The sequence below is a fragment of the Astatotilapia calliptera genome, chromosome 7 (assembly GCF_964374335.1).
Source record: "Astatotilapia calliptera chromosome 7, fAstCal68.1, whole genome shotgun sequence".
NCBI lineage: Eukaryota > Metazoa > Chordata > Actinopteri > Cichliformes > Cichlidae > Astatotilapia > Astatotilapia calliptera.
In genome coordinates, this window is record NC_137428.1 from 39,892,700 (window position 1) to 39,914,898 (window position 22,199).

The 22,199-nt window shown below is 43.3% G+C and overlaps 1 protein-coding gene across 1 annotated transcript in view; it reads left to right on the forward strand.

The window, feature by feature from the left end:
- Window positions 1–475: 475 nt before the first annotated feature.
- The window catches only part of LOC113026160 (plancitoxin-1-like), a 40,846-nt gene continuing 19,122 nt past the window's right edge, over window positions 476–22,199 (forward strand). The window contains exons 1-5 of the mRNA XM_026174622.2: window positions 476–634; window positions 790–904; window positions 2,137–2,234; window positions 12,385–12,544; window positions 12,992–13,070. Coding sequence (XP_026030407.1) covers window positions 2,143–2,234; window positions 12,385–12,544; window positions 12,992–13,070 — 331 coding nt within the window. The 5' untranslated portion in view covers window positions 476–634; window positions 790–904; window positions 2,137–2,142. The remainder of the gene's footprint in view (window positions 635–789; window positions 905–2,136; window positions 2,235–12,384; window positions 12,545–12,991; window positions 13,071–22,199) is intronic.

Genomic DNA, 22,199 nt, shown 5'->3' on the forward strand with positions numbered 1-22,199 from the left:
AGCTCAGAAATTTGTAAAGCATTTTTGTTAGGATACCAAAAAGATCCCTCTGGGCCAAAGCCAGTTCAACTCTTAAATGAAACTTGCTGAAAGCATCAAAGAAAACACTAAAAAGAAGATCTTCTATTATCAGACTGAGTCATTCATATGAAGACTGAGGAAGGACCAAAATGCTTTGAATAAATTGCATCTCATTCCTCATTTTATGACCAGCTGTGTAACTGTTCCAGTCTACAGGGGTTCTGATGGTTAAAAAAAAACAGTTCTGGGGTCTGAATCTTACACAGTACGCCTCAACTCCCCTTCAGAAGACACCAAAACAATTTCTGGCCTGACATCGGATTTAGAAATGCTCAAACGTTCATCTGTGTAACTTTCAACTACAGCCAGTTCATAAACATTAGTAATAAGCTCAGTTCAAATGTCATCTTTTGCACAAAACTGCTTCTGCATCTGGACTGGGTTGGTAAAATCCAGCCATATGATGATGATGCTGTGTGACTCACACATTAAACAGGAATCAAGGTAGGTGGAGAGGTACAGGGTCCATCAACCTCAAGCAGAATCAGCAGATTCAGCTCAGCAGGCTCTGTGGTCACAGCCAGCAGGGAAATCCTCTAGAAGTGATAATAATGTAAGCTGCTCTTCATATCTATTACAGTTAAGAAAGATTGATTGTTTCCTTTATTTTGACCCTCATTGGGGTGTATGCTTCCTGCAGGCAGAACCAGAATGATTCGGATTCTAAGTTATTATTTAAATCAATATAATGTGTTTGGCTTTTGTTAGATTCAGTCCTGCAGTGCTGAGAATAACTGTGCAGGAACCTGTGACAATCATAAAAGAGAAGAGGTCTTTTCTACACCGATGCTAAAGCAGCTTCACTCGTCCTCGACTCTCACAGGTCTGACTGATTTCCTTTGATATGATACATAAATATAAGTTTGTTTACAATTACATGTATGCATAAACAGATAATCTGCTGTCTGAAGGCTGATTATAGACAATTAAAATCTGATAAAATATAAACAGGCTGCCTATAATGATCTTTTGTGGAAAGGTTGTGCAAAAATTCCCATGTCATTTTCAGTCACTGACTGCTCATATTTGCCAAGGGGGAGGTACGTGTGCAGCTCATACTGCTCACACACTTAAGGGACTGAATGTTATTAATTTAGCATGCAGGTTATATAGAAACATGCAGAAACTGTTGACCTCTCAGACAGAATCGTTCGACATGGACAATAAAGCCCAGAAGTCAAAATATGACCCCAAAATCTCCTACTGTATGATATTATTGAGTGTGAAAGCTGCAGGGTTGTATTCCAGGAAACAAGTTCAAACTCTAAGTTTAAAAAGTAACTCTAAGTAGATTAATGAGAAACTCTGACCTCACCTCACTTTTTGTATAGGATTTCATTATTTGTGTCATCAGAACACATTTCAGAGCATTGACCCATCATCTTATGGTGGCCCTGAGAGGTCAAATGGATTGTACCTTGAGAAAACACCTGCATCCATTTTGGATCCGTGCTGCTTTTATCAGGGTTGACCCACTGAGACTGATGCTGTATTTTGAGGTTCAGAGTCTGAATTATAGACTCTGGTCCTTTCAAATCCTCTTTGAGATCATTTAATGGTGTCATAATCTGAATCTGTGAACCTGTTTTAATATGAAATATAATAAGATTACAATCAGACTAGTGCTGCATTTAAAAAGTGACTTTAAATCCTTTTTAGAATTTTTAAGTAATTTCAGCCTCATCTTCACTCAAACGTTCACATCATCTCCAACATCCAATTGTGTCTAAAGCTTTATAACAGTGTTTTATTTAAACATTGATTGCCACGGTAACATACATTAAATGTTTCTGTCAAGTACAAAAAAAATTGGCTAAAGGGGATGTCAATCTTATAATTTGCTCCTTTATGCACTTTGACAGTGACATTATTAACCAGGAAATGAATCTGAGTGTCAGTCAGCTGTTTCAGGTGCAGCAGGAAGGGAAGAGTCACATTCATTTCTATAAAAACCTTATGCTGCCATCTCCTCCCTGTTAAATATAGAAAGAATCACATAAACAACAAAGCTCATACACACATATTTCAAAATAACTAAAGCACAGTTTATTTCAGGAAGTCATGTGGAAGCTGCTGTTGACCTTCAGTCTGCTTTGCTGGACATCTGAGGGCAGTGTGACCTGCAGAAATGAAAACAATGGTGAAGTGGACTGGTAAGTCTCCTCATAGCACACATATGTATGTATATATGTAATATACATAGATATATAAATATATATATATATATATATATATATATATATATATATATATATATATATATATATATATTAGGGGTGCAATGATACACAAAATTCACGGTTCGGTTCAATACTTTGGTGTCACGGTTCGATATTTTTTCGATACAAAAAATGTTCATGCCTTTTTTAATTTGTAATTTATTAAAAATATAAATATTTCTTTTAACTCAAAAGTACAGTTTTTAAATTTAATGTTGCCGAAACAACAAAATAGTTAAAAAAAATAAATCTATCTGTTCGAGAAATCACTAATTTTTGGATAAGAGAGTTTATTATAGAGAAATGGCTCTTTTCCAAAATAAAAGTTATACAATACCCTTCTCAGTATATTCTCAGCAGCATATTAAATATATCAGGTCCCCATAAGGGGGAGGTTTTCTACAACAGAAAATGGTCGCGTGTCGACAGCAATAAAAGTAGCAATTGCCCTATTTCTTTTGCCCTCTTAGAATCATGTGCTAACGGCTGTCTAAATGACTCGGGTAAAGTTTGTAGCTAGGGCTGGGCCATATCATACCGTTCATGGTAATACCAGTATAATGTTGGGCAACAATAAGAAAATGAAATATCGCGATAGAATATGGGTAAAACGTGCATGCGCAGTGCCTTTGTTTTCATACGTATCAGAATCAGAATCAGAATCAGAATCAGAAAGGGGTTTATTGCCAAATGTTGAGCAGGTTTACAACATTAGGAAATTGCTGCGGTGCTTCAGTGCAAACATAGTGTCATAAATTGCGCTTAAATAGACATGGAAAAATAAAAGTAAGAATAAGAATTAAAAGTGCTACATAGAAAGATATGTGCATGATATATACATGAGATATATACATGAGAATAAGAATTAAGAGTGCTACGTAGAAAGATATATACATGAGTGCAGGTGGTGATCAGTGCCAAACATGGAATGATGCAGTGAACACAGCGTAGGGTCATGTGTTAGTGGTGGGAACAGTCATATGGTTATTGTTCATGTGTCCAACAGCAGAGGGGAAGAAACTGTTCTTATGGCGAGAGGTTCTGGTGCGAATGGACCGGAGCCTCCTGCCTGAGGGGAGCAGGTCAAACAGACTGTGTCCAGGGTGAGAAGGGTCAGCTGAGATCCGAGCTGCACGCCGCAATGTCCTGGAGGTGTACAGGTCCTGCAGAGATGGGAGTCTGCAGCCAATCACCTTCTCAGCAGAGCGCACAACACGCTGCAGTCTCTGTTTGTCCCTGATAGTGGCTCCAGCGTACCACACGGTGATGGAGGAGGTGAGGATGGACTCGATGATTGCAGTGTAGAACTGCATCATCGTCTGTGTTGGCAGGTTGAATTTCTTCAGCTGCCTCAGGAAGTACATCCTCTGCTGGGCTTTCTTGATGACGGAGGTGATGGTGGGCTCCCACTTCAGGTCCTGGGTGATGGTGGTACCCAGGAAGCGGAATGAGTCCACAGAGGTGATGGGGGTGTCAGTCAGGATGATGGGGGGGAGTGGGGCTGTGTGCTTCCTGAAGTCCACAATAATCTCCACTGTCTTCTGGGCATTCAGCACCAGGTTGTTGTGGCTGCACCAGGACACCAGATGTTCAACCTCCCTCCTGTAGGCAGACTCATCCCCGTCCGAGATGAGCCCAATCACGGTGGTGTCATCTGCAAACTTGATTAGCTTGACAGACTGGTGGGTGGAGGTGCAGCAGTTGGTGTACAGGGAGAAGAGCAGAGGAGAAAGAACACAGCCCTGAGGGGAGCCGGTGCTGATGGTCCGGGAGTCCGAGACATTCTTTCCCAGCCTCACATGCTGCTTCCTGTCCGTCAGGAAGTCAGTGATCCACCGGCAGGTGGGATCAGGCACATTCATCTGGGAAAGCTTGCCTCGGAGATGGTCTGGAAGGATGGTGTTGAAGGCAGAGCTGAAGTCCACAAACAGGATCCTGGCGTAGGTTCCTGGGGAGTCCAGATGCTGCAGGATGAAGTGTAGGGCCATGTTGATGGCGTCGTCTACAGACCTGTTGGCTCTGTATGCAAACTGCAGGGGGTCCAGGAGGGGGGCCGTGAGGGTCTTGAGATGGGAGAGAACTAGGCGCTCAAATGACTTCATGACCACAGATGTCAGAGCCACGGGTCTGTAGTCATTTAGTCCAGTGATCCTAGGTTTCTTGGGGACAGGGATTATGGTAGAGGACTTGAAGCAGGCAGGCACATGACATGCCTGCAGTGAGGAGTTGAAAATGCCAGAAAACACTGGGGCCAGCTCGTACATGGCGGAAAAAGCATGCCGCGGCGACAGAGAATAAGAAGGGCGAAAGCAGATCGTTAAATGAAACGGCTGAACCAAAATTGGTTTGTAAAAATGCTGCAACTTCAGTGGTGTGGAACTGGTTTAGCTTTCGTCTGTCAGATACACAACAAAGCACTATTATTGGTAGAGCATGCTAGCAGGCCGTTATTATTACCGTGTTTTTTGGAAAATACGGCACACTTAAAACCAATCCTTTGATTTTTCTGAAAATCGACAGTACCCCTTATAATCCCGTGTGCCTTATGTATGAATTCTGGTTGTGTTTACTGACCTCGAAACGATTTTATGTCGTACACGGCGCTCGAAAATCTGTCAAATGTTTCAGTACGACTTTGCTAAGCTACAAACCCGCACCGCTTGATGGATTTTCAGAGCATTACGGCTATCGTAGGCAGGAGCCTCGCAGAGTGATACGTACTGTGCTTCAACATAATATTACCGTATTGTGTGTGTATAACCTCTTTCTAAGTTTTGTGGATATTATACATGGGCCCTTTCTCAATTCTCAAGTACGCGAGTCCGTACTCACGTTCTCGGCGAGTATAGACTTGCCTGACTTGCATTCTGGGATATTTAGCTGTACCAAGTCCACACAAGTCACCACCGATGCATGCTCGACAAAACAGGTGGAGCGAGAACACATCCGGGAATTTTTCGCGTTCTCGGCTTGATGCGTACTTTGAATTGGAACAGTACTTGGTCTCCGACTGATGAAGTATCACAAGTACACGAGAACGCAAGTACGGATAAGTACGCATATTGAGACAGGCCCATGGTTATGCTGAGGATATGTCGGCCAATTTCCACTGGAAATGCCTTTTGGTTAAACTGTCAGCAAGGAATTTGCATTTGCACTGTTACATTTTTATACAACTTTAATGCACATAAAAAACAGCTGCTTGTTTAAGTGAAAATACATTGATGTTTGTTTTTTTGGTTTTTTTGCACTAATAAAGTTGTTGAGTATTTTGTCTGGTGTCAATTATATCGCCAGTTATATCATTATCGCAAATTTTCAAATGTATATTGTGATAAATATTTTGGGTCATATTGACCTGGGCCCTATTTCAGGAAGCCGGTTTAGAAAACTCAGAGTGAAAAACGATACTCAGGGTTGAGTAACCCCGAACTGACCAACTCGGAATATTCGGTTTCAGAAAGGCTGATAACAATTAGTTCAATCAACGCGGAGTTGCTTTAACCCCAAGTTAAGCGCGCGCACGAGGATACATAAAGCCCTGATTAGTGGGGCACAGATTAAGCGAGTCACCATGGAGACGGAGGGAAAGAAGGCGCGGTCAATGTATTTTACAGCGCTTGAGGCCGAAATTCTGATGGCAGCATATGCCGATAACATGCAAATTTTGCGGAAAAAAAGTAACACAGCCTCAGCTGCAAAAGAAAGGGAGCATGCATGGCAAAACATAGCCGACAGAGTCAATGCGTGAGTGTTAATTTAAACATTGATCTAGGGATTTCCACCCATTTAACACGTTATTTTATTATATTTTATTTTATTTTTTATTTTATACATTTTATTTTGTGATGTGATGTGAGCGCAGGTGCAACCCAACAGGCCCCAAACGTTCCTGGTAGCAAGTAAAAATGAAATATAAAAATATAGTTCAAACAGGTAAGGTGTAATTGTATTATGAGCCATAGTGCTTGGTCTGTTTGTCCTATGTAAATCAATTGCAGTTAGAGGCTACATTAATTTTCTTTCTGTAAGCACTTATTGAAATTATCTGAGCACATTACAAGTACATATTTTCTTACTCTGTATGCTCAAATGTGACCCGTTATAGCCACTAGAAAAAAAGCGGAGGCCCGAAAAACAGGTGGGGGTCCTCCACCACCACCACGCACAGAGGCTGAGCAGTTGGCTTCCACATTTGTGATAATGTTGGCAGCATCACATATGATCTTCACAGTGCAGAGAACACAAATTAGCATCCATTACTATAATGAAATAATTTGTTAGTTTGAAATGTTACAGGGAACTATGTACCTGCACATTAATGCTGTGGAAAGACTTCCTGTTCACATAGTCTCCTTCATTTACTGAAGGAGCAATGATTGGAATGTGAGTGCCATCTATACAGCCAATCACGCCTGGGAACCGTGAAAATAAATGTAAAATTTAAGTAGTAGTTCAAGTATCACCACATCATGAATTAAGTGTCGTTCATCCTGATACCTGCAATTTTGTGGAATCCCTCTTTGATAAATCTTGTGGGTCTATGACCGGGGAACACCACAGACGAGTGCAGGAGACGTTTCAGTGCAACTGTAACATTCCTGACTGCCCGACAGACGGTAGCCTTGGAAACGTGCTCAGCGTCACCAATATTATACAGAAAGCTCCCGTTTGCAAAAAACCGAAGTGCAATACAAATAATATGTACAGAACTGAGAGAATGTCCGCGATGTGTCACATGAGCAATATTAGGCCTGAGGATGTTATTCAAATAAATTATAGATTGTGCTGAAAAACGGTAACGTTCACACAGAAAATCATCAGGAAATGATAAAATGTCCAAACGCGCTCTAATCACTCTCTCCCGGCAGAGAGCTCTGCGGAGAATTTGGGCTTCAACATCTACTGGCTCTTCAAGGAAGGGGCACGCCATGTCTGACACTTCCTACAGTCAGGTTTCCGACAAAGAGGCGGAGAACGTCAGGGTTAGTTGAAGTAAACCTGCTAGGGGGCAGGTTAGCTTCACGGAGTGTGTCGTCATAGTCACTCACTCAGGATTAATCTAAACTCGCTTTGTGAAACCGAAAACCCAGAGTTTTCGTTAACTCAGGGTATACTTACTCAGAGTTTGCACTAAACCGGCTTTCTGAAACAGGGCCCTGCTCTATGTGTAGCATGTGTGCTTGTTGTTGTTTTTGTCTGCTTCCACTTGTCTTTGCACTAGCGTGATGTCAGCGTAAATGTGCAGTCATATTCGTTGTGTTCCCACTAGATCTGTCAGCGTTAATCTCGTTAAAATGACGTTAACACCATAACTGCATTAAGGCGGCAAATCTCCGTTAACAAGTTTGGCCCATACGTGGGGCTGGACGGTGTTAACGCTTTAAGGAGCTACAGTAAGTGCGGGAGCAGCGGCTTCGCTCATGCGCGATTCATTTGCAGTTTGGACGCATAGGTGTGAACATCTCCTGCAGCTGGGGGAGGACTATCCCCCGCCCGTGAGCGCTTTAGCATGGGTGAGGTGCCCATGGCAGCACCGCTACTTGTTGAGAGTAAGAGCAACACGCCCTTTCACCTCAAAAAGTCGTCATAAATAAGTCTCCAATAACACCAGAAAAAGTCGCCAGATTTGTCGCTAGTCGCTTTTTAGAAAAAAAAAGTCGCTAAGGGGGTCTGAAAACTCACTAAATATAGCGACAAAGTCGCTAAGTTGGTAACACTGCCTGTGAACTTAACTTGTCTCGCTATAGCTCGCGTTTGACTACTCGCCTAGGCTGCATTGTCGAGTGCAGATCCACTCAGCTCTCAACACAGACAGCATCGTCAGAAGAAAAGTTGATAAAATAAATAAAAAAATTTGAATTGTTCAATACATATGCGTATCAAACCGAAAGCACTGTATCGAACGGTTCAATATCGATACATATATTGTTGCACACCTAATATATATATATATATATATAAAAAAACACCCAGCACGCCCCTGCGGGCGGTTTATCCTTCAAGCTCGGGTCCTCTACCAGAGGCCTGGGAGCTTGAGGGTCCTGCGCAGTATCTTAGCTGTTCCCAGGACTGCGCTCTTCTGGACAGAGATCTCCGATGTTATTCCCGGGATCTGCTGGAGCCACTCGCCTAGCTTGGGAGTCACCGCACCTAGTGCTCCGATTACCACGGGGACCACCGTTACCTTCACCCTCCACATCCTCTCGAGCTCTTCTCTGAGTCCTTGGTATTTCTCCAGCTTCTCGTGTTCCTTCTTCCTGATATTGCTGTCATTCGGAACCGCTACATCAATCACTACGGCCGTCTTCTTCTGTTTGTCTACCACCACTATGTCCGGTTGGTTAGCCACCACCATTTTGTCCGTCTGTATCTGGAAGTCCCACAGGATCTTAGCTCGGTCATTCTCCACCACCCTTGGGGGCATCTCCCATTTTGACCTCGGGACTTCCAGGTTATACTCGGCACAGATGTTCCTGTACACTATGCCGGCCACTTGGTTATGGCGTTCCATGTATGCCTTGCCTGCTAGCATCTTGCACCCTGCTGTTATGTGCTGGATTGTCTCTGGGGCATCTTTACACAGCCTGCACCTGGGGTCTTGCCTGGTGTGATAGACCCCGCCTCTATGGATCTTGTACTCAGAGCTTGTTCTTGTGCTGCCATGATTAGTGCCTCTGTGCTGTCTTTCAGTCCAGCTTTGTCCAGCCACTGGTAGGATTTCTGGATATCAGCCACCTCCTCTATCTGCCGGTGGTACATACCGTGCAGGGGCCTGTCCTTCCATGATGGTTCCTCGTCTCCTTCCTCTTTCTTGGGTTTCTGCTGCCTGAGGTATTCACTGAGCACTCGGTCAGTTGGGGCCATCTTCCCAATGTATTCTTGGATGTTCGTTGTCTCATCCTGGACTGTGGTGCTGACACTCACCAGTCCCCGGCCCCCTTCCTTCCGCTTAGCGTACAGCCTCAGGGTGCTGGACTTGGGGTGAAACCCTCCATGCATGGTAAGGAGCTTTCTTGTCTTTATGTCAGTGGCTTCTATCTCCTCCTTTGGCCAGCCTATTACCCCAGCAGGGTACCTGATCACGGGCAGGGCGTACGTGTTGATGGCCCGGATCTTGTTCTTACCATTCAGCTGACTCCTCAGGACTTGCCTGACCCTCTGCAGGTACTTGGTGGTTGCAGCCTTTCTAGCGGCCTCTTCATGGTTCCCATTTGCCTGCGGGATCCCCAGGTACTTGTAACTGTCCTCTATGTCTGCAATGTTGCCTTCTGGTAGTTCAATCCCCTCAGTTCTGACTACCTTCCCTCTCTTTGTTACCATCCGACTACACTTCTCCAGTCCGAACGACATTCCAATGTCATTGCTGTATAGCCTGGTAGTGTGGATCAGTGAATCGATGTCTCGTTCACTCTTGGCATACAGCTTGATCATCCATGTAGAGGAGGTGGCTGACAACTGCTCCGTTCCGTAGTCGGTATCCGTAGCCAGTCTTGTTAATGATCTCACTGAGGGGGTTCAGGCCTATGCAGAACAGCAGTGGGGACAGAGCATCTCCTTGGTAGATCCCACACTTGATGGTGACTTGTGCTATGGGCTTGGAGTTGGCCTCTAGTGTTGTACGCCACATCCCCATTGAGTTCCTGATGAAGGCTCTTAGGGTCCCATTGATCTTGTACAATTCTAGGCACTCCAGTATCCAGCTGTGGGGCATTGAGTCATAGGCCTTCTTGTAATCAATCCAGGCAGTGCACAGGTTGGTCAGTCTGGTCTTGCAGTCTCGGCTGACTGTTCTGTCTACCAGTAGCTGGTGTTTTGCGCCTCTGGTATTCTTGCCAATTCCTTTCTGTGTCCCGCTCATGTATTGACCCATGTGCCTGTTCATCTTAGCCAATATGATGCCTGACAGGAGCTTCCATGTAGTACTGAGGCAGGTTATTGGTCGGTAGTTGGAGGGGACCGGTCCCTTCTTGGGGTCCTTGGGGATCAGGACCGTCCTACCTTCGGTTAGCCATTCCGGGTGTCTCTCGTTAACTAGCAGCTGGTTCATTTGTGCTGCCAGATGCTCGTGGAGTGCAGTCAGCTTCTTTAGCCAGTAGGCGTGAACCATGTCGGGCCCTGGTGCTGTCCAGCTCTTCATACTGGAGACCCTTTCTTGGATATCTGCCACTGTGATGGTTACTGGACCCTGTTCAGGGAGGTCGCTGTGGTCTGCCCTCAGATCCACTAGCCACTGAGCATTGCCGTTATGGGTTGCGTCCTTCTCCCATATGCTCTTCCAGTATTGCTCCGTCTCCAGCCTTGGTGGTGCTGTTCTCTTATTATTGTTCCCTTGCCACTGAGAGTACACCTTTGCTGGTTCTGTGGAGAACAGCTGGTTTATTCTCCTGCCTTCTATCTCTCTGGTGTACCTCCTCAAGCGGCTGGCCAAGGCTGTGAGTCTTTGCTTGGCAGTTTCCAAGGCCTCAGGTATGGACAGCTTGCTGTATTTCTTATGCACCTTCTTTGTCGCACCTTTCTGTAACTCCGTTAGTTGGCTAACCTCCCTCCGTGTTACTTTGATCTTGCCCTCTAGCCTCCTTCTCCATGGAGGGTACTGCCCCTTGTGGCTGTTCAACTTGTAGCCAAGCATCTCACTGATCACTGCTGCCGTATTGTAGATGAGCTTGTTAGTGTCGGTAATCGTGGTTGTAGGTATTGTCCGTAGTGCTGCATTAACATCATCTAGCAGACCTTCTGAGGGTACTTCACGTAATCTTGGTAACCGGCTACGGGGGATCCAGGTTTCAAGCTTGGCCATGATCCTATTTTTCAGGTCAGTTCCTCTCGCACTCAACGATCCTTCTCCTATCGCACTTGGGGCTATGTACCCAATCTCGGGTGGGGGTGATGATATCTCCCCCCTGACCTGGCGTCCTGACTCCTCCTTGCCATAGCATTTGTGTTGTACCTCGAGCAATCTCTAGCTGTGAGAGCAGTCCCTTCTTTCAAATGTTGGAACACTGAGCTACTAGTTGTTTCGCCGTCATTGTGGATGTTGGGTATCGAAGAATCCATAGGTCCGTCATCCTATTCATGTAGCCCCTTCCGCCGGGGTTACTTGCGTAGTAGCATTCCAACAACGCCCTGTTTTCGTCTCTTGCCCACCGATGCCTTCTTGTTCCAGTAGCCCACTTTTCGTCAGGGTGCCCTGGTTCCTCAACACCTGACGCGGACCTTGTTGATCCGGGCGACGTATATATATATATATATATATATATATATATATATATATATATATATATATATATAACAGAAGAAGACGGCCGTAGTGATCGATGTAGCGGTTCCGAATGACAGCAATATCAGGAAGAAGGAACACGAGAAGCTGGAGAAATACCAAGGGCTCAGAGAAGAGCTCGAGAGGATGTGGAGGGTGAAGGTAACGGTGGTCCCCGTGGTAATCGGAGCACTAGGTGCGGTGACTCCCAAGCTAGGCGAGTGGCTCCAGCAGATCCCGGGAATAACATCGGAGATCTCTGTCCAGAAGAGCGCAGTCCTGGGAACAGCTAAGATACTGCGCAGGACCCTCAAGCTCCCAGGCCTCTGGTAGAGGACCCGAGCTTGAAGGATAAACCGCCCGCAGGGGCGCGCTGGGTGTTTTTTATATATATACAATATATATTATGTATGTGTGTGTGTGTGTGTATATATATATATATATATATATATATATATACATACACAGGTCAGTATAACAGTATAATCCCCAGTTTTACTTCAATACTTATTTATGGAGATGACTCCCACAGTAAAGTTAACGGTGAGTATTTCTATTTTCTTCATGATTGCAGCATGAGTCCATGTGGGAAAGGTAAAAAGTATCTACGTGATTGCAAAACATCAATGTGAACACTGTTAATTAGATTCATGCAAGGTGCAAATCAGCTATACCTCTTATAGAAGCACCAGTAAGTGATTATTGTAATATGTTATAAACATCTCATGTTTATGGTGATGTGATCAGGTTGTGACACAGTTCCTGCTGCACATGGATGGTACCAGCAGTGAAAGTTTCAGTGTCATTTCAACTGTTTGTCCTTAGGTACATCTTATACAAGATGCCCAAGACAAATACTTTACAGGGTCTGGAGAATCTTTACATAGATCCAGATGAAATGAAAACAGCCATGAAGACCATCAACGATCCTCAGGGTGTCCTGGCCAATACTCTCAAACCCCTTTTTAAGCCAGTTGATACAATGGTGAGAAACAAAACTGCAGCCTTCTGCTTCTATTTTCTTGAAGTGATTATACATCTGTTTAAGATTTTTCCATATTTATCACCATGGCTACAGGGACCGCAGTGTCTTATTTTGATGAATTAGGTCCGGAAAATAAAAACAAAACAAAACAAAAAACACTGTAGTGCAGTGATTTTCACATTTTGCTTGGCAAGTGAAAGATTGCTGGTTCAGTTTTAACTACTGTGGTGATCGCCTGTGAATGAGGGAGCACCTAAACGTAACTTTTTTAAAAGTTTGTTTTTCAGAAAAAAACAGAATATGATTTTAAATTGGTTAAATAAATTAATTCTCTTTTGACAAATCAAGACAGCAGAGGATTCCAATTTGTTTTTTCCAATTTTAACATAAAACTATGTATAGACTAAGAAAAACATTTTGATTGTGCCAATTTCGCATCCTCTGCAGCCACCAAACTTTGGTTTTATCAGCTACAGTGATCAACCTCCAAGCGGTACAGCTTCTCAAAATTTTGGTCACAGTAAAGGTAAGAACAATATAAGTATTTCATAGTATAGCCTCAGTGTCTCTAGTTTCTGGACATGATACTGTTCATTTTGAATATTCTATGGTGATTCCTAGGTTCATAGTTATGTCTGCGAAGGTTCTCAGTCATCCAGGTCATCGTAGTTTAAGGAGCTTGGAAAGAAAAGCGTCTGGACTTCTTTAAGTTGCTTGAAGATGTTTCACCTCTCATCCGAGAAGCTTCTTCAGTTCTAGGGTCCAATGGTGCCCATGGAGTTCCAGATTTAAGCTCTGTGAGAGTAACCCCCCAAAGAGGGACAACGGACCCCCTAATGATCCCTTACCCAATCACATGAGCCAAGGTGTGAAAACGGGTGTGGGTCACAATCAGCCAGTGTTTCGGACGAGCTCATTGTGAAACTTAGCCGCACCCTCTCATGTGATTTCCTGAGGTCGAAGGCCCAGGATGTGAGTGTGCGTTAAGGCGTCTGGGAAGGGATCTCAAAAACTGGATTATAGATGGCAGACAGTTGGTGTTGTAAGCCACCGCCTCTGTTCAAAGATGGTCGCTCACAGTGGACATAGATGGCTTTCTTTCCTCGAAAGAGTGACCGTTGTCCTTTAGATGCAGATGGACCGCCGAGTCTTGTCCCATGGAGGTGGCACTTCTATGTTCTGCCATGCATTTATGAAGTGAAGTGAAGTTGCTGGATCTGAAATACACCGGGATGTCATGCTTGGAGAAAACTCCCCTGAGTTTTTCTGATACACCGGCTACATAGGGGAAGACAATGTTGTTGCGTTTGTCTTTCTGATCCTCCCTAGTTGATGTCTGATCTTCTTTTCTCTGCATCTTTGCTGACTTGTTGAAAGCCCAATTAGGATAATCACATGTTTTAAGATCTTCCTTTATATGTGTGTGTTCCCTCTTTTTCCCTTCAGGCTTAGAGGTAACAATTTCTTCCCGGGTGGTGTAGGGTCCTGATTACTCCAAGTTTGTGTTCTTCCGGTAAACTTCAATGTTGAGGTTTCCATTCTCTTCAATGCGCACGGTGCAGTCCAGGAATGGCAAAAAGTTATCCTATCCTATGACAATGCATTTCTTATTACATGCAGTTTACATGTCATAACTTTAAAATACTATTACTAATACTACTAATACTACTAAAGTTAGAAAAATGTGAATCAAAATATATATAATAAAAAATAAAATGGAAATAGCAGTAGTTGCCCCCTGAATTCTTACATACATAAAGTTTACATTGGCCTTCCTGTTCTTGTAAGCAGAGGTTTGCACCTTGTTTATAAACCCTCTGTATTTAAATTCATGAAGGTGTCTGTTGATTGTAGCCCTTGACAATAGAGATCGACAGACCACGTGACTTTCGCGCATTGCATTGTGGGTACGAGTGGCACCAAAATCAAAACACTGCATCAAGCGCTAGCATTTCCAGCACTGGTAATCATTAATTCTGCGGTTTTAATCCCTACTTGCATTTTATTTGCCCCAAAAACAGTTATGTACAAAACGACAGAGAACATGGCAAAAGTCAGACTTGACGAAAAGGCGGAAAAAAAAAGTAGGAGGAAAAAATCAAAGGAGTGAAAGGGTCAGACCCATACGAGCACACATAGTGGAGTAAGGACGTTAGCATGCTGCCCAACTTTCATCACACACATATTTATTATTATATGGTCCTAAGTGTGAGTGCATACACTCACAAAATGTTTAGTAACTTCAGATCCCTGCAACAAGCCCAGGTCCAGTTTACTTTGGTGATTTGGACTATTCCATTTCACAGCTGTTGTTAAATTGTTTTTCTTTATCTCCTGTACAGGCCAACGCAATCTATTTGTCATTTCAGGTTGTAGTATTACACAACATTTTCAGATCTAATAGAAATAAAATAAGTGTTTCGTAATTCATTAAATTTATTGTCTTTATTTATAACTGGCATTATTGTTTCATTCTATTATAGAATCTTACAAGAAAGAAAAACAAATCAACAATGCAAAAATAAATAAATAACCATTGCAAAACAACATAGTGGAAAACAGTTATTCATCACTTGATTGCTTCTGTTACGAGTTCAAAATTGGGGATGGAGACAAGAGAAAAACCACAATAACAACACTGGTCCGGCCGGGTTGAGTCAAACGATGATTTTAATGAACACACGCGTGGGAGATGGACACTGTATGCAGACAGCCTCAGATCTCAAAATGGTGCAGCATTGCTCAAACTTTTATAGCCTCTGGTGCCCCCACCTTATCATAAAAGCCTAAACATTCACATACTTTTCTCTCACACAGCGCCTAAGCTACGACCTTGGCTCCCTGTTTATCTGCTCCTGCTGAGATGGGGCAGAAAACTCCAGCATGTTCTGTTCTCTTCTAATCAGACAAATAAGGCGATGACTTTTCTGCGAACAGTATTTCTTATAACTCAGCAGTATAATGCATCATAAAACAATATCATTCATTCACAATAAATCAGCAGTTTAATGTAATGCAAATCAGTTTAACTAATGCAATAGTTATCAACTTCTTCTAATTCAGGAGAATAATGCAAACTAAAACTACATAATAATTCACAGTCTTTAATTAGGGGTATAACATGGCATAAAATAATATACTTTTTACACTCCCCCTGATGAGCTCGTTAGAATAACGAGCTCACCAACACCCTGTAATCCAGTGTGGCCAGGTTCATCTCTTCTCACTCCTGAGGTCCTTTGTCCCCCTGATGGGCGAACCATATGTGAGATGACCTCTGTATTTGCGCAGGTCAGGTGCAAGAAAAACTATTATTACAACAATAGCAGGTACCGATGACACTCCCCAGTTCTCCCACAGCTTTATTTGGTGCTACCTTATACCCTTCAGACGTAGTCAAACTAGAACCTCTGTCCAAGGAGCTTTTAACCTTTATTTTATTGCTGCAGCTGCCAGTGTCTTCCAGTTGGCTGATCCTCTGCTCTTTTCCTTCAACCTCAGGGGTTAGACGACCCTTCAGTCGTGGCACAGATCAGGGGATTATTCTGCCCCGATTTCAAACAACGATCTGTGTATCCTCGGGTCCTGTGTGTCCTCCAGAAAAAGATCAGGAACGCGTCCCCCTTTTGCCCAAGAGCCTCTCGAACCTCGTTGGTCTGGTGTTCCCGGATTTCCGCCAACCCCTTCATGGTTATTGCTGTATTTATGGGATCCATCCTTTTGAGGTGACTACCCGGAGCCCAAACGCCATGACCTTTGGACCCAGTTGGTGTCTCGGCAGTCACCGTATCTGTTTCCGCTGCGAAGGATCCTCGCATATCTGTAACCTCGTCTGGTGTCTGTTCCTTTCGCTGTAAGAGACAGAAAACCAAAACACCTCTCTGCCTAGCTCTAATAATCTAATGTTGTTATCTACTGACCTTCTAGTGATTCAGAATTGGTTTAAAACATTCAGAATGTTCCAGGGACTTATTCTAATCATATCCTGTGTGTGTGTAAGCGTGTTCGCATTTAGCCCTCTGCACTCAAAGTCAATACCTGCAATATATCAGTCCGGACCATCACGCCGAACGAAGCTTATGACCTTCAAAAGACCAAGTGCCAACTCATTATAAGCACATTTGCAAGGTGTGTCTGAAAATTATTGAAACCACTCTTTTTAACAAAAGACAAACAAATTAACGAATCTTCTAAACGCTCTTTAGTTCATTTCAATGATTGATGCTTAAACATGGAAATAATGATTTATGCTTCTCACTGATTCTCTAAAAAGTCCGGAAACTTCTCGGGCCACTATTAGCTTAAGCTTTACCATACCTAAGGTATTCAAGACACCAATCAAGTTATAAAACTGTTCAAATAATCCTTGTTTCATATTAAAACCCAACTTCCCCCCCTTTTTTGACACATTCCAATGTGTCAAATCAACGTAGCTAAAACATGCAAAGAAAAGGTTATGTACAAGTCAACCTGCACGTAATGTTCTGACTCAAGTATTTACTATTTTTATAAATGTCGTTTAATCAACTACCACTACCTAAGCTTAGCAAAAGACATAGCCCAGAGAATCCACAACCACTTCAAGGACAGCGGCGACACACGACGCATGTGGCAGGGCTTACAAGCCATCGCTAACTACAGGACGACACCACCTGCCTGTGACAGTGACGGCTCCCTCCCAGATGTGCTTAACAACTTCTATGCTCGGTTCGACAGGCAGAACGACGTGGCGGCGAGGAAGACCACCCCTCCTCCGAACGACCAGGTCCTGTGTCTCACTACAGCTGAGGTGAGGAAAACTCTACACAGAGTCAATCCACGTAAAGCTGCTGGACCAGACAACATCCCAGGCAGAGTGCTCAGAGAATGTGCTGATCAGCTGGCAAATGTTCTCACCGACATCTTCAACATCTCTCTGAGCAGTGCCGTTGTCCCCACGTGCTTCAAGGCCACCACCATCGTCCCCGTGCCCAAGAAGTCTTCTGTGTCCTGTCTCAATGACTACCGCCCTATCGCACTTACACCCACCATCATGAAGTGCTTCGAACGGCTCGTCATGAGACACATCAAGACCCTGCTGCCCCCCTCACTGGACCCAATGCAATTTGCATACCACCATAACCGCTCAACGGACGACGCCATCTCCACTGCACTCCATCTTGCCCTGACACACTTGGACAAGAAGGACTCACACGTCCGAATGCTGTACATAGATTTCAGCTCAGCATTTAACACGATCATCCCCCAACAACTGATCGGAAAGCTGAGCCTGTTAGGCCTGAACACCTCCCTCTGCAACTGGATCCTGGACTTTCTGACCGGAAGGCCTCAGTCAGTACGGATCGGGAACTGCACCTCCAGCACCACCACACTGAGCACTGGGGCCCCACAAGGCTGTGTGCTCAGTCCTCTGCTGTTCACACTGCTGACTCATGACTGTGTAGCAACACACAGTTCAAATCACATCATTAAATTCGCTGATGACACGACCGTGGTGGGTCTCATTAGCAAGAACGACGAGTCAGCGTACAGAGAGGAAGTGCAGAGACTAACGGACTGGTGTAAGGACAACAACCTGTCTCTGAATGTTGACAAGACAAAAGAGATGGTTGTTGACTTTAGGAGGACACGAGGCGACCACTCACCGCTGAGCATCAACGGCTCCTCTGTGGAGATCGTTGACAGCACCAAATTCCTGGGCGTACACCTGGAGAAGGACCTCGGCTGGTCCCTCAACACCAGCTCCCTGCACAAGAAAGCCCAACAGCGTCTCTTCTTTCTGAGAAGACTGAGAAAGGCCCGGCTTCCACCACCGATCCTGACCACCTTCTATAGAGGAACTATTGAGAGCATCCTGAGCGGCTGCATCACTGTCTGGTTTGGGAGCTGTGCCATATCAGACCGCAAGACCCTACAGCGGATAGTGGGAACAGCAGAGAAGACCATCGGGGTCTCTCTACCCTCTATTGAGGACATCTACACCACACGCTGCATTCGCAAAGCCACCAGCATTGTGGCTGATCGGACACACCCCTCTCACACACTCTTTACACTCCTGCCATCTGGAAAAAGGTACCGAAGCATTCGGGCACGCACATCCAGACTGTGCAACAGCTTTTTTCCACAAGCCATCCGTCTCCTCAGCAAAAAGGGACTGACTGATAAACACGCACACACACACATACACTAACATTATCACTCAGCTTAACTCAAATACCTCAAAACATTGAGACTGGACTGACTAACCAACACAAGCGCAAACACACTGACCTACACCACCAAACCATCGCACACACCAACCTGTAAATGCTCTTTTGCACAATATTATTACTAGATATATTATATATATTTTTTTTTTTTGCACTAACTTGTCTTGTAGCACCTTGGTTCCTGGAGGAACGTTGTTTCGCCTCACTGTGTATTTTTAAACTGTATATGGTTGAAGTGACAATAAAGTTGAACTTGAACTTGAACTTGATAATTCAATAAAAGATCACAAACAACAATATAATATCAGTGGTGTGTAAGCGCGTGCGGCCTTCTTTGCTCCAAGTCACTCAAATCCATAGATCAGCCAAACATCGCGCTGACTGTAGCTTTTAACCCTTATTAGCTTGAGCACAACTCTATAATGAGCAACAAACTGCAATATGTATAAAATAATCATAGTTACACCTGCAAAGAAAGATTATATGATTATCCTGACACCTGTGAATAAAAGATCAACCTGAGGTTATAGCAATCACTGGAACGCAAATGTTAGTATAGTGTCAAAAGCTTCAATAAATGATGGTCAATGCAATGCTTGTTACTTGATTCTGATACAATAATAATGCCGATGTGAAAATAACAGTAAAACACCCCCTTTTGTCCCGTTTAATTTAACACATAAACGTTTATAAATGGCCCTCTTAAATTTGACTTTCCCCTGGTTTCTCCCTCACTGACCACACCAGGGGAAACTCTGTTTTGATTCAGCCACGAATGCAGCTCACCTGATTCATCACTGAGCTCCACCGTCACTGGCGTCTGACAGGGTGGCGCTGCATATTCTTCCTTTAATGTGTCTATTTTCAATCTGTTAATTAGAGTGCTTAAACATGAAGCAGACTACGTCCACAACAAGTCAATACAGCTGTAAATGTGGCCAATTATCAATCTATTCCTAATTAATAACAACAGATAGCTTTTATTTTATGCATGCTATTAGTCAACCACTCACCCAGAGGATCTTCAATCCCAGGAAATTCCTTCTCCTCCTTTAATGAGTCTGTCCTCCTTCCATGCCCTGGTAACTGGTCCATCCAGAGCCACATGATCTCAAAATATACATATAACAAGCCAAACCACACCTTGGTCACACCAACCCTTTTCTGCCCTAATGATGTTCAACGCCATCTTAGTCTGGACTGCCAAAAGTGACTTTAACGCTGACTGTTACGACAATCCATTTTATAACATATCCTGGTCAGATTTGTCAATCTCTGCACCAGGGTTATAATCGTTTTTGCCATTTCCATTAGTTTTTATTTTATTTTATTTCAACTCCAGATTTTCAATAGTCATCAGTCCTGATGTTTATACCAGTTGTAATCAGTTTTTACCAATTCTTTGCTAGTTTAGTCTAGTTTTTATTTTCTGAAAATCCTCAGTTTCAGTTTAATTATGATTAGTGTCAGTTATAGTTTTATTTGTATTTTGCAAAAATTAAGTGTAACAAAATCCCGGTTTCATCATATCAGCCATGCTCTTCTGCTTATCCTTGGGTATTAAGACTATTAACTCTTGCAGCACTGCGTGTTCCTAATTTTGGTTCAAGTTAATTGATAAACCTTTTTGAAGGTGATTGAGTCACCCAATTATTTAGATGTCCCAATCCCGTTGTCCCGGGATGCATCACGCTGCACTATCTGGGGTTAGGTGTTTCCTGAGGATGCTGGTTAAGTGGGGGAGCTCTTCAAAAGGGGGAGTGTGCTCCCCCTGATGAGCTCTTCAAGGTAAGCTAGAATAACCTTCTTGTGTGAGCTTTTCAAGTGCACTTCAAGGTTTGTGGGACTTTTGTTTTATAAATGTCCCTCATAACCCCCTGACGACCCAGTAATTTATTTTAGCGCACTCTGGTGTACATTTAGTTTTCGCTTGTAGCTCTCATACTCCACTTACCACTCTTCTAAGTCCTGATGTTTCTTAAAGAGGACAACAGTACCTTTAAAATTATATCGCATGTGTGGGGTTGTGGCCTTACCAATTGTTTTTTCCCACCTTTTTTAAATGGCCGGCATACCCACAAGCACATTTTATGGAAGCAAAAGAGATAAACTTGATATTTTCATCTGAAACGTTTTGTTAAACTCAGATTTTTATTTTTCGGAAATAAACATCTAATAAACAATTTAAGGGTTTTTTAAGCTTATTTAGTTTCCCGGAGAACATGACTAATTTATTAATGTGTGCTCTAATGTACATTGGGACCTGGTATTTATATTTATTTCACTTTTTTCTAGTAGACAACTCTTTGACAAAGGCAGGGAGAATTCTTAACAGAATAACTGAGCGAGATTCAAGCATAGTTTTTTCAAAGAATGAGAGTCATGTGAGCCAAATAGGAGAGGGTGAGACCCCAGTAGGAACTACACAAAGATTATCAAAACGCAGTGGCCACCTGATATCTATCATCCTATCTGGTTCAAAACCGATATGTAGAAGAATCTGGGATTTTGATTTTACGTTAAAAATAAAATATGGGTAAATGCAGAAATGTTTTCCAATAAAGTAAAAAAATAAGAGTCGCAATTATAGATGAATCCATGGCCCCTAATTGTTCCTACAAGATCACGTCGTTGCTGAAAGTTATCAGTGATCTCAATATGCGAAAAGGATTCACCGTATCTGGAGTTCAAGCTCCTCTTAACTGAAAAACCTGGGACAAACCTGTAGACATGACCTGAATGATATCAGTAATGAAGAGTTCTCTCCAAAACTCAAGAAAAGAAGGCCCCCATCAGATGAGAGTGTAACAAAATATGGTTCACTCCGCTTGCCTGAACTGGTTAACAGTCCAAGGCATTTCAGTTGTAGAATGGTTGGGTGCAACAATAAAACATATGTGGGATGTGGGAAGTGCCAAATGTTCCTTTGTGTCTTCAAATAAAACTCACAGTACTTCCTCAAATATCATAAATGAATTGACTTTTGTGAAATAGAAAGCCCAGTGCAATCACTTATTCCTGAACCAATGGTTTACAGCCAATGAAGTGTCAGTGACTTCTAGGTTGGTCCCTGATCTTCATCTTATGAGATTGTTATTTTAATAACACTTGATTTATTTAAAAGAAAAAAGAAAAAGAAAAAACGAAAATATTTTTTCCCTTTTTCCCTCTTTTTCTCTGGGTCTCAGGAGGACATTATGTCTCTCTCCACCACAAGACTCTTGCTATATCTAAAAAACAGTCATATTAAAATGATCCTCAATTGGACTCAGGCGCTTTCTCCCGACCTCCCTGACATGATTCTGCGCGTGGACGGAGCAGCAACACAGACGACTCGACTACCACAGCGCCCCGACCCAGCCACTTTAGGGTACGCACACATCAATGAAACCAAACACAACTTACAACAAATCCAACTGACCCTGGCCAATTCTGTGAACATCCAT